At 48.1% G+C, this 12,898-nt stretch overlaps 1 protein-coding gene across 1 annotated transcript; it reads left to right on the top strand.

Moving 5' to 3' along the window:
- The first annotated feature begins 9,180 nt into the window (after positions 1–9,180).
- LOC126232366 (axoneme-associated protein mst101(2)-like) lies at positions 9,181–12,684 on the top strand. The gene is made up of 4 exons (XM_049942641.1): positions 9,181–9,360; positions 9,463–10,805; positions 10,905–11,376; positions 11,437–12,684. Exons 1-4 carry the CDS (start codon positions 9,181–9,183, stop codon positions 12,682–12,684), a joined length of 3,243 nt encoding a protein of 1,080 aa, XP_049798598.1.
- Positions 12,685–12,898: the final 214 nt, after the last annotated feature.

Here is a 12,898-nt window from a genome sequence, read left to right as displayed (position 1 = left end):
GTTAAAGTGAAGAACAGGACAGTAATGCTAGTGAAAACGAAGAAATCGACTTACGACAAACTCGTATTCCGTACTGTACTTAAGCAACACACTTCGGATGAGATTTTAATTTGTATCAGGTTTTTCATTTATGGTTAGTGAAGCAGGGGATACATAGTTCAAGTGAACAACAGGACAGCAATGCTAGTTGAAATTAAGAAATCGACGTACGCTGAATTTGTATCCCGTACTGCACTTAAGCAATACAGTTCGAAAGAGTTTCGACATACAACTGACGTACATGTAACTTGATGTTCTTTGCTATTAATATATTTCATTCATTTCTTTCCATTGTATTTTGCGGAGAAATACTAAGATACAAACACGCGATATCATTAACGTGAAAATACTACTGGCCCTTATATATATGTGAAGTACAGTCTTTCTGTCTTGCATTCCTTTGTTTCTGAACATGCTTCTCAGCTCTTTCATCTTTATAATACATGATTTCTGGCCAATTCCGACGCCATTGGTCAAAGCCGACGGGTTGTATCGCCTGCTAAACTAGACGTGGACTTTTTGTGGGCAAGTTTTAAGAGTTCCGCATTAAATACATTCTACAAGCATTCATTTAAATGCACATTTGGTCCTGTCGCAAACATACGTGTACAAAGATACCGCGGCATAAGAAAAAGAATAATCAAATTTCCACTCTTTTGTTGCCTTGATAACATTTAATTCATTTCTTTCCATCCCACGGGGACTTGCGACCTAAGATGAATTACCTATATCTGCGATAATCCTATCCGTTCGTTTCGAAGACAAGCTAACGAGTAACAAATACCTTCATAATATCCTGGTGGGAATGATCTTAACATTCGACAGTGTTTCTTACATCGTCAGACTATCGATTAATCGATAGTATATGCGCTATCGGTAGTCTGATTTAACTATCGTTAGTCCTATCTTTTATAATGTAATTCTTTTTTAATTGGCGCCTGAAAAATTGTTGGTTCCTATTACCTCCATGGCGTTTGGAGTGCAGAGGAAAAGTAGACTGTATGGTGGTATTTAATCAACAACAAATACGGTGGCGCCTAAGCCAGTCTAAGTTGTTTATAAGCTATGTTGTTAATGGATTGTTCGCTGTGGGAGAGGGGTTCGTGAAAAATGGAATTTTAATTTTCTTGTTTGTCTTCCAATGATGACAACTCATGGTCGTGTGTCTCGTACCGATCAGATGCTTATGGTGAAAACTACACAGCTAAATAACACGTATTCGTGAATGTGCGTTATACTGATTTTCATCTTCAAATGTGTGGGCTTACTTACTTGTAAAATGGAATACAAATGTAAATAATGCTGTTGTAATACAACGCAGTTAGTAGAGGAAAATATGACATTTTAAAGATTTTTTAAGTGATTCTGATTGTATCGTGTAATGCATTTTAAAATAAATACAATTATTGTCGTTATCAAGTAAACACACCTGCTACTGCCCTCTTCTGTTTCTGAGTCCTCATTGCACTTACAAGTGTTTTCAGTTGTACATGTTCTCGTCAAACAGTTTACAAAACTATCGAGAACATTGAAATGACAACTTCAGCTGCCGACAAGAAGAGTAACAAGCTGAAGAATATATCTGCCATTGAACTGCTCGAAGGACCTTGTATGTTTCGTGGTTGCAGACTGAATTTCAGTATAGACGTGAATGATACATTTACGCACGGCAATGGGTGGCTTACAGTAGCCATCGTAAGAGGTGGATCTGGCGTTCCTGCAGTCGGTGGCCTGGAGAGTTTCGTCGATCGTGATGTCATCGCCTTTCGTACTTACCATATTGGAGAAATTGCTAATAAAGACTTCGGAAAATCTGTATATACCTCTCCGTCCTCATTATCCCTCTATACTAGAAGTAGACGTAAGATTAATGTTAACGAATCTGTATATATTTGGATTAAAGGGAAAGGATGTTGTGAATATGTAAAATTTGTGGGAGACTGTATTGTATATTTTTATAAATAAAGTGATCTGTAGCGTAGCCCAAAAATCTGTAGCGTAGCTGAGAACCTGTAAGCGTACATCTAGGATCTGTAGGCCATAGAGTATGTAACAGGCCATAGAGTATGTAACAGCGCTGCCACGATTGCGTAAGCCAGCCTCGCGCGGTGGGGTCAAAGGTCAAACTGATAAGAACTTTAACATGGAACATGCTGTTACATACTCTATGGCCTACAGATCCTAGATGTACGTTTACAGGTTCTCAGCTACGCTACAAATTTTTGGGCTACGCTACAGATCAGTTTATTTATAAAAATATACAATACAGTCTCCAACAAACTTTACATATTCACAACATCCTTTCCCTTTAATCCAAATATATACAGATTCATTAACATTAATCTTACGTCTACTTCTAGTATAGAGGGATAATGAGGAAGGAGAGGTATATACAGATTTTCCGAAGTCTTTATTAGCAATTTCTCCAATATGGTAGGTACAGATCACTTTATTTATAAAAATATACAATACAGTCTCCCACAAATTTTACATATTCACAACATCCTTTCCCTTTAATCCAAATATATACAGATTCGTTAACATTAATCTTACGTCTACTTCTAGTATAGAGGGATAATGAGGACGGAGAGGTATATACAGATTTTCCGAAGTCTTTATTAGCAATTTCTCCAATATGGTAAGTACGAAAGGCGATGACATCACGATCGACGAAACTCTCCAGGCCACCGACTGCAGGAACGCCAGATCCACCTCTTACGATGGCTCCTGTAAGCCACCCATTGCCGTGCGTAAATGTATCATTCACGTCTATACTGAAATTCAGTCTGCAACCACGAAACATACAAGGTCCTTCGAGCAGTTCACTGGCAGATATATTCTTCAGCTTGTTACTCTTCTTGTCGGCAGCTGAAGTTGTCATTTCAATGTTCTCGATAGTTTTGTAAACTGTTTGACGAGAACGTCGACGGTATCTTCTGTAAGGCATCGACGAAACTCTCCAAGCCACCGACTGCAGGAACGCCAGATCCACCTCTTACGATGGCTACTGTAAGCCACCCATTGCCGTGCGTAAATGTATCATTCACATCTATACTGAAATTCAGTCTGCAACCGCGAAACATACAGGGTCCTTCGAGTAATTCACTGGCAGATATATTCTTCAGCTTGTTACTCTTCTTGTCGGCAGCTGAAGTAGTCATTTCAATGTTCTCGATGGTTTTGTAAACTGTTTGACGAGAACGTCGACGGTATCTTCTGTAAGGCATTGAAGAATATATCTGCCAGTGAATTACTCGAAGGACCCTGTATGTTTCGCGGTTGCAGACTGAATTTCAGTATAGATGTGAATGATACATTTACGCACGGCAATGGGTGGCTTACAGTAGGCATCGTAAGAGGTGGATCTGGCGTTCCTGCAGTCGGCTGTTTTTGCAAAGCTCGACGTTCTCGTCAAACAGTTTACAAAACCATCGAGAACATTGAAATGACTACTTCAGCTGCCGACAAGAAGAGTAACAAGCTGAAGAATATATCTGCCAGTGAATTACTCGAAGGACCCTGTATGTTTCGCGGTTGCAGACTGAATTTCAGTATAGATGTGAATGATACATTTACGCACGGCAATGGGTGGCTTACAGTAGCCATCGTAAGAGGTGGATCTGGCGTTCCTGCAGTCGGTGGCTTGGAGAGTTTCGTCGATCGTGATGTCATCGCCTTTCGTACTTACCATATTGGAGAAATTGCCAATAAAGACTTCGGAAAATCTGTATACACCTCTCCTTCCTCTTTATCCCTCTACACTAGAAGTAGACGTAAGATTAATGTTAATGAATCTGTATACATTTGGATTAAAGGGAAAGGATGTGATGGCTGGACATAAACATTAAAATATACAGCTGTATTTACATGCTATATGCTTTCACAGCATTGCAGGGCGTATTCATAAGTAATTCGGGCGAAATGTGAATGTTTTAGTGGATGTGAGACAAAACTAATCACTTCTTGCCAAGAGCTGACTGTGAATGTCCACGGCTGTTTTTGCAAAGCTCCAAATCCTGTATATATTTCTTAAGCTCTTGCTCTTTAATGCTGAAACCCCTTGTTTGAAATTTGTGCAGCAGGTGAATAAGCTCATCATTTTTTTTTTTTCATTTTTCGTGTTTACATCTTTCTGCAACCTGGTGAATAATTTTTCGAATGTCACGAGAAAGAATTCTATCCCTAAAGCTTCTCGCTCTACGAGGTGCCATAGGAGGCGACCACAATATGCCAACAATCGCTTCTTCGTCACTCACTTCGTTATTTAAACGCCACACAACATTATTATTGATCATGCAACTATAGTGCCACAACTGTTCAACCTCTGTCGGCAGCAGTGAGACAAAGAGCACAGTAGCGAAGAAGTTTTCCGAATGGTGCTGACATGAAGCGATCAGTACTTTTTGCATGCCAGCGACAGTCTCTGTTGGCTGAGTAAATTCCGCGCTTTTGTTTATGTAAGAGCTACGTCTTATTGTTCTGAAAATGAACCGTAAAAATCAATAATCCACGTGGAATTTTTTCAAGAAAGCGGGGGATAATAGTCAGTTTGTAAAGTGTACCATCTGCATTTGAGATAATAAACATGATCAGCAAATAGGACTAATTTAAGAGACCACTAAAAACAAATCATGGTGAAAACTAGGAACCATGAATTAGCAATAGAAGCGAAAGGGGAGCGACCAAGTTGTGAGCTAGATCAAGTGCAAGAGGTGCAACCAAAAACAAATCGAGAACCTCTACAACAAATTATTTTAACACAAGACGGTTGTACGCTGCCAGTTCAAAAGTACAAAAAGAACTTGGTTCTCTTTATGCACAAATGACTGCTATCTACATGCTGCCATACACAACTTCTGACCATCAATGTTTGAAAAAAATTGTTTGTGCCTTAGACAGCAGATATAAGTTGCCAGAAAAAACCACACTTAAATGTTTACCGATCTCAAAACTATAAGAAGCGATAAAAAATAAATCGGAGAAAGCCCTTACAAAATGTAATTTTTTAGTGTTATAACAGACATGTGGAAAAGCAACATAAATAACTCATACTGCCATTGAATAAACGAAAAATTAGTTTCACCCATATTAAAAGTGACAAAAACTGCAGGCCACACAATGCATAATCTATGCACATGCAACTAACATTTTTTAACAATATTTCCTCCTTTAACTTTTCAATGCCATGCTGAGTTTCGTTTCATTCTTGTGATCGGTATATGTCGGTATAAGTCAAGTCTGCGTAACTTGTAAGGCATTTCTTGGCAGCTTCACTCCTCCCCTTCCCGCCACCTCTACACTCACCAATCTTGTCGATAGAAATCTGAAGCCATCGTGTATTTTAGACACTGCCAGCTCTAACAGATCATTGAATAATTGCGTTACAACAGGCTTAGTATATTTTCTTATACATTACTACAAATAAGCAACACATTTGAATATAGATGTCTCTGTAATGCGCATTCTCAAAATATTGTTACATCCATGCCCATAGTTTTCTCTTGAGAGTTCGTACGATAGCAGACTAACAAGTGAGAAATGAATGGTAATCCCAACACGATCTGAACCAAAGTTAATATAGCATAGAAAAATCAGCTGCAGTGGCATTACAATTGCTGTGATGCTGTCGTCTGAGCATATAAACAACTTGCTTTTGTGGCGATTTATGTGGAAGTATTTCCCTTATGTCAACGAATTGGAAAGAATTAAAACTTTCGGTGCTTATAAAATGGCATCAAAAATTAACGCATGTATTTGCCAAAAAAGACTGACCATAGCAAGTTGTAAATATAAGCCTTACTAACGAATCGAAACTTTCCAGTGGTAATGGAAAACTCAGCTATTGAGTAATGGAAGCTGTCGTATCGCCACTACAGTGAAGCTGACGAAACGTTATCTCTCAGGTTCTGTCAAGTGTATAATTCGAGCAACGCGGGTATATTATAGGAATACATCGGTCTCTCACTGCACCTTACCTTATCCTTCATTAATACCGTGCTCTTTATACCGCTCCGTGTGTTTCCCCCTGACGAAAGGCAAAACACCCAACAAAACTTCTACAAGCTACACGTTTTATGTCAACTGCACTAAGATCACAAGTGCTACCGATCTCTGTGATGTAGTGGCTGTAGCACTGCAGTAGAGTGATGGCCCTTTTGTTTCGTACTGAGTGTCAACTCAACCGAGAAAAAACATGAGTGAGGGAGCCACCCTTGATCTCTTCAACCCAGTTTCAGCCTTGTTATTCCAATGTCCAGTTTATACCATAACTGCTGCAGTTCATGAGCAAGCATGCACACCTAAGATAGCAACATTGCGTAGCTGAACGGTGAACATTTCCCCTCTCACATCCCTATTCCTTACGACCACCTTCTTCTTCCTCTTGCTCTTCCTGTTTTCCCCATGCTTCTAAGACTCTGAAGCTCGGTGTAACATCGACAAATAATATATTGGCCAAATTTTTATGTGAATTATTTTTTACGTATGAAAGTAATTTTTCAGATAACAAGACGCTAAAGAAATAAATTTTTTGACAATATTATGCAAAATTTCGGACATTTTTGCAGGTTACATTAACATTACATATTTTCAGATCAAATCTTACTAGAACACAATACCCGTGATAAGACAGTAGTTGTGGTTACAGACAACACTGCAATTACGAAAAAGCTGTCTAAATGTTAAGGATTCGACATTCACCCTGTTTTGCCCACTGCATCAACTTAAATGTAGAGTTCTATGTACTGACTTGGCAGAAAATCCTTACTTCGAAGAGGTAGGAAGATCAAAACAAAATGTCCAGACACTCTGTGACCAAAATGGTACTGAAACAGAGGATGACAGACTAAAGGCAGAAGTACTAAATGTCTTTTTCCAAAGCTGTTTCACAGAGAAAGACCGCATCATAGTTCCTTCTCTAGATTGTCCCACAGATGACAAATGGTAGATATCGAAATAGATGACAGAGGGATAGAAAAACAATTAAAATCGCTCAAAAGAGGAAAGGCTGCTGGACCTGACGGGATACCAGTTCGATTTTACACAGAGTACACCAAGGAACATGCCCCCCTTCTTGCAGCAGTGTACCGTAGGTCACTAGAAGAGCGTAGCGTTCCAAAAGATTGGGAAAGGCCACAGGTCATTCCCGTTTCCAAGAATGGACGTCGAACAGATGTGCAGAACTATAGACCTGTATCTCTAACGTCGATCAGTTGTAGAATTTTGGGACACGTATTATGTTCGAGTATAATGACTTTTATGGAGACTAGAAATCTACGCTGTAGCATGGGTTTCGAAAAAAACTATCATGTCAAACTGAGCTCGCGCTATTCGTCCACGAGACTCAGAGATCCATAGACACGGCTTCCCAGGTAGATGCTGTGTTTCTTGATTTCCGCAAGGAGTTTGATATAGTTCCCCACAGACGTTAAATGAACAAAGTAAGAGCACATGGACTATCAGACCAATTGTGTGATTGGATTGAAGAGTTCCTAGATAACAGAACGCAGCATGTCATTCTCAATGAAGAGAAGTCTTCCGAAGTAAGAGTGGTTTCCGTTGTGCCGCAGGGGAGTGTCGTAGGCCCGTTGCTGTTCACAGTATATGTAAGTGGCCTTGTGGATAACATCGGAAGTTCACTGAGGCTTTTTGTGGATGATGCTGTAGTATATCGAGAGGTTGTAACAACGGAAAATTGTACTGAAATGTAGGAGGATCTGTAACGAATTGAGGCATCGTGCAGGGAATAACAATTGAACCTCAATGTAGGCAAGTGTAATGTGCTGCGAATACATAGAAAGAAAGATCCTTCATCTTTTAGCTACAATATAGCAGGTCAGCAACTGGAAGCAGTTAATTCCATAAATTATCTGGGAGTAGGCATTAGGAGTGATTTAAAATAGAAGGACCATATAAAATTAATCGTCGGTAAAGCAGATGCCAGACTGAGATTCCTTGGAAGAATCCTAAGGAATTGCAGTCCGAAAACAAAGGAAGTAGGTTACAGTACGATTGTTCGCCCACTGCTCGAATACTGCTCACCGATGTGGGATCCGTACCAGATAGACTTGATAGAAGAGAGAGAGAAGATCCGACAGACAGCAGCACACTTCGTTACAGGATCATTCAGTAATCGCGAAAGCGTTACGGAGATGATAGACACACTCCATTGGAAGACTTTGCAAGCGAGACGCTCAGTAGCTTGGTACGGGCTTTTTCTGAAGTTTCGAGAACATACATTCACCGAGGAGTCAAGCAGTATATTGCTCCCTCCTATGTGTATCTCGCGAAGAGACCATGAGGATAAAATCAGAGAGACTAGAGCCCTCACAGAGGCATACCGACATTCCTTCTTTCAACAACAATAGGAGACTGGAATAGAACGGAGAACCGATAGAGGTACTCAAGGTACCCTCCGTCAGGTGGCTTACGGGGTATGGAGGTAGATGTAGATGTAGATGTAACAGTGAAGATTGTTTCTAAGCAGAAACATTTTCCAAAGTTTTATTGAAAATAAAGGCTATTGTGACTTTCCTCCATAGCTCTAAACTAGCCAGTGACAAACTGTGCAACGTTCAAAAAGGGCAAAAAAAAAAGAAGCTGATTTGATGGAACAGCTCATGCCACATGCTCAAAAGAATTTTGGAAGTACGAAGTGAGCTTGGCATTGTGAGAAATGAAAGTTCAAAAGCACTGCCCTCACAGCAGAAAATTACCTAGCTATACAAGAGATAATAGATCTTTTTGAACCTTTTGAAATAGCAGCAACAACAATCTCGGGGAAGTCATACATCACTGCTTCTTTAATTATACCTCTTATATGAGGTGTCGCTGCAAAAGCGGCTGCGCAGAAGCGGCTGCGCAGAAGCGGCTGCGCAGAAGCGGCTGCGCAGAAGCGGCTGCGCAGAAGCGGCTGCGCAGAAGCGGCTGCGCAGAAGCGGCTGCGCAGAAGCGGCTGCGCAGAAGCGGCTGCGCAGAAGCGGCTGCGCAGAAGCGGCTGCGCAGAAGCGGCTGCGCAGAAGCGGCTGCGCATAAACGGCTGCGCATAAACGGCTGCGCAGAAACGGCTGCGCAGAAACGGCTGCGCAGAAACGGCTGCGCAGAAACGGCTGCGCAGAAACGGCTGCGCATGAACGGCTGCGCATGAACGGCTGCGCAGGAACGGCTGCGCAGGAACGGCTGCGCAGGAACGGCTGCGCAGGAACGGCTGCGCAGGAACGGCTGCGCAGGAACGGCTGCGCAGGAACGGCTGCGCAGGAACGGCTGCGCAGGAACGGCTGCGCAGGAACGGCTGCGCAGGAACGGCTGCGCAGGAACGGCTGCGCATGAACGGCTGCGCATGAACGGCTGCGCAGGAACGGCTGCGCAGGAACGGCTGCGCAGAAACGGCTGCGCAGAAACGGCTGCGGAGAAACGGCTGCGCAGAAACGGCTGCGCAGAAACGGCTGCGCCGAAACGGCTGCGCCGAAACGGCTGCGCCGAAACGGCTGCGCCGAAACGGCTGCGCCGAAACGGCTGTGCAGAAACGGCTGCGCCGAAACGGCTGAGCCGAAACGGCTGCGCAGAAACGGCTGCGACGAAACGGCTGCGACGAAACGGCTGCGCCGAAACGGCTGCGCCGAAACGGCTGCGCCGAAACGGCTGCGCAGAAACGGCTGCGCCGAACCAGCTGCGCCGAAACAGCTGCGCCGAAACAGCTGCGCCGAAACAGCTGCGCAGAAACAGCTGCGCAGAAACAGCTGCGCAGAAACAGCTAGGCAGAAACAGCTGCGCAGAAACAGCTGCGCAGAAACAGCTGCGCAGAAGCAGCTGCGCAGAAACAGCTGCGCAGAAGCAGCTGCGCAGAAGCAGCTGCGCAGAAGCAGCTGCGCAGAAGCAGCAGCGCAGAAGCAGCTGCGCAGGAGCAGCTGCGCAGGAACAGCTGCGCAGGAACAGCTGCGCAGGAACAGCTGCGCAGGAGCAGCTGCGCAGGAACAGCTGCGCAGAAGCAGCTGCGCAGAAACAGCTGCGCAGGAACAGCTGCGCAGGAACAGCTGCGCAGGAACGGCTGCGCAGGAACGGCTGCGCAGGAACGGCTGCGCAGAAACGGCTGCGCAGGAACGGCTGCGCAGGAACGGCTGCGCAGGAACGGCTGCGCAGAAACGGCTGTGCAGAAACGGCTGCGCCGAAACGGCTGCGCCGAAACGGCTGCGCCGAAACGGCTGCGCCGAAACGGCTGCGCCGAAACGGCTGCGCAGAAACGGCTGCGCAGAAACGGCTGCGCCGAAACGGCTGCGCCGAAACGGCTGCGCAGAAACGGCTGCGCAGAAACAGCTGCGCCGAAACAGCTGCGCAGGAACAGCTGCGCAGGAACAGCTGCGCAGAAACAGCTGCGCAGAAGCAGCTGCGCAGAAACAGCTGCGCAGAAACAGCTGCGCAGTAGCAGCTGCTCAGAAGCAGCTGCGCAGAAACAGCTGCGCAGAAGCAGCTGCGCAGAAGCAGCTGCGCAGAAGCAGCTGCGCAGAAGCAGCCTCGCAGAAGCAGCCGCGCAGGAACAGGTGCGCAGGAACAGCTGCGCAGAAGCAGCTGCGCAGGAACAGCTGCGCAGGAGCGGCTGCGCAGGAGCGGCTGCGCAGGAACGGCTGCGCAGGAACGGCTGCGCAGGAACGGCTGCGCAGGAACGGCTGCGCAGGAACGGCTGCGCAGGAACGGCTGCGCAGGAACGGCTGCGCAGGAACGGCTGCGCAGGAACGGCTGCGCAGGAACGGCTGCGCAGAAACGGCTGCGCAGTAACGGCTGCGCAGTAACGGCTGCGCAGTAACGGCTGCGCAGTAACGGCTGCGGAGGAACGGCTGCGCAGGAACGGCTGCGCAGGAACGGCTGCGCAGGAACGGCTGCGCAGAAACGGCTGCGCAGAAGCGGCTGCGCAGAAGCGGCTGCGCAGAAACGGCTGCGCAGAAACGGCTGCGCAGAAACGGCTGCGCAGAAGCGGCTGCGCAGAAGCGGCTGCGCAGAAGCGGCTGCGCAGAAGCGGCTGCGCAGAAGCGGCTGCGCAGAAGCGGCAGCGCAGAAGCGGCTGCGCAGAAGCGGCTGCGCAGAAGCGGCTGCGCAGAAGCGGCTGCGCAGAAGCGGCTGCGCAGAAGCGGCTGCGCAGAAGCCGCTGCGCAGAAGCGGCTGCGCAGAAGCGGCTGCGCAGAAGCGGCTGCGCAGAAGCGGCTGCGCAGAAGCGGCTGCGCAGAAGCGGCTGCGCAGAAGCGGCTGCGCAGAAGCGGCTGCGCAGAAGCGGCTGCGCAGGAGCGGCTGCGCAGGAGCGGCTGCGCAGAAGCGGCTGCGCAGAAGCGGCTGCGCAGAAACGGCTGCGCAGAAACGGCTGCGCAGAAACGGCTGCGCAGAAACGGCTGCGCATAAACGGCTGCGCAGAAACGGCTGCGCAGAAACGGCTGCGCAGAAACGGCTGCGCAGAAACGGCTGCGCAGAAACGGCTGCGCAGAAACGGCTGCGCATAAACGGCTGCGCATAAACGGCTGCGCAGAAGCAGCTGCGCAGAAGCAGCTGCGCAGGAACAGCTGCGCAGAAACAGCTGCGCAGGAACAGCTAGGCAGAAACAGCTGTGCAGAAACAGCTGCGCAGAAACAGCTGCGCAGAAGCAGCTGCGCAGAAACAGCTGCGCAGAAGCAGCTGCGCAGAAGCAGCTGCGCAGAAGCAGCTGCGCAGAAGCAGCTGCGCAGAAGCAGCTGCGCAGAAGCAGCTGCGCAGGAACAGCTGCGCAGGAACAGCTGCGCAGGAACAGCTGCGCAGAAGCAGCTGCGCAGGAACAGCTGCGCAGAAGCAGCTGCGCAGAAACAGCTGCGCAGGAACAGTTGCGCAGGAACAGCTGCGCAGGAACAGCTGCGCAGGAACAGCTGCGCAGGAACAGCTGCGCAGGAACAGCTGCGCAGAAACAGCTGCGCAGGAACAGCTGCGCAGGAACGGCTGCGCAGAAACGGCTGCGCAGGAACGGCTGCGCAGGAACGGCTGCGCAGAAACGGCTGCGCAGAAACGGCTGCGCCGAAACGGCTGCGCCGAAACGGCTGCGCAGAAACGGCTGCGCAGAAACGGCTGCGCCGAAACGGCTGCGCCGAAACGGCTGCGCAGAAACAGCTGCGCAGAAACAGCTGCGCCGAAACAGCTGCGCCGAAACAGCTGCGCCGAAACAGCTGCGCCGAAACAGCTGCGCCGAAACAGCTGCGCAGGAACAGCTGCGCAGAAACAGCTGCGCAGAAGCAGCTGCGCAGAAGCAGCTGCGCAGAAAGAGCTGCGCAGAAGCAGCTGCTCCGAAGCAGCTGCGCAGAAACAGCTGCGCAGAAGCAGCTGCGCAGAAGCAGCTGCGCAGAAGCAGCTGCGCAGAAGCAGCTGCGCAGAAGCAGCTGCGCAGAAGCAGCTGCGCAGAAGCAGCTGCCCAGGAACAGCTGCGCAGGAACAGCTGCGCAGAAGCAGCTGCGCAGGAACAGCTGCGCAGGAGCAGCTGCGCAGAAGCAGCTGCGCAGGAACGGCTGCGCAGGAACGGCTGCGCAGGAACGGCTGCGCAGGAACGGCTGCGCAGGAACGGCTGCGCATAAACGGCTGCGCAGGAACGGCTGCGCAGGAACGGCTGCTCAGGAACGGCTGCGCAGGAACGGCTGCGCATGAACGGCTGCGCATGAACGGCTGCGCAGGAACGGCTGCGCAGGAACGTCTGCGCAGGAACGGCTGCGCAGGAACGGCTGCGCAGAAGCGGCTGCGCAGAAGCGGCTGCGCAGAAGCGGCAGCGCAGAAGCGGCTGCGCAGAAGCGGCTGCGCAGAAGCGGCTGCGCAGAAGCGGCTGCGCAGAAGCGGCTGCGCAGAAGCGGCTGCGCAGAAGCGG

The sequence above is a fragment of the Schistocerca nitens genome, unplaced genomic scaffold (genome assembly GCF_023898315.1).
Source record: "Schistocerca nitens isolate TAMUIC-IGC-003100 unplaced genomic scaffold, iqSchNite1.1 HiC_scaffold_468, whole genome shotgun sequence".
NCBI classification, from domain to species: domain Eukaryota; kingdom Metazoa; phylum Arthropoda; class Insecta; order Orthoptera; family Acrididae; genus Schistocerca; species Schistocerca nitens.
The sequence above is the reverse complement of the archived record's forward strand: the minus strand, read 5'-3'. Positions and strand labels throughout refer to the sequence as shown.

Coding starts and splice junctions, on each gene's coding strand:
- LOC126232366 (XM_049942641.1), top strand. CDS start 9,181: ATGAACGGCTGCGCAGGAACGGCTGCGCAGGAACGGCTGCGCAGGAAC. Junction 9,361..9,462: donor GGCTGCGCAGGAACGGCTGC/GCATGAACGGCT, acceptor ACGGCTGCGCAG/AAACGGCTGCGCAGAAACGG. Junction 11,377..11,436: donor GGCTGCGCAGAAACGGCTGC/GCAGAAACGGCT, acceptor ACGGCTGCGCAG/AAACGGCTGCGCAGAAACGG.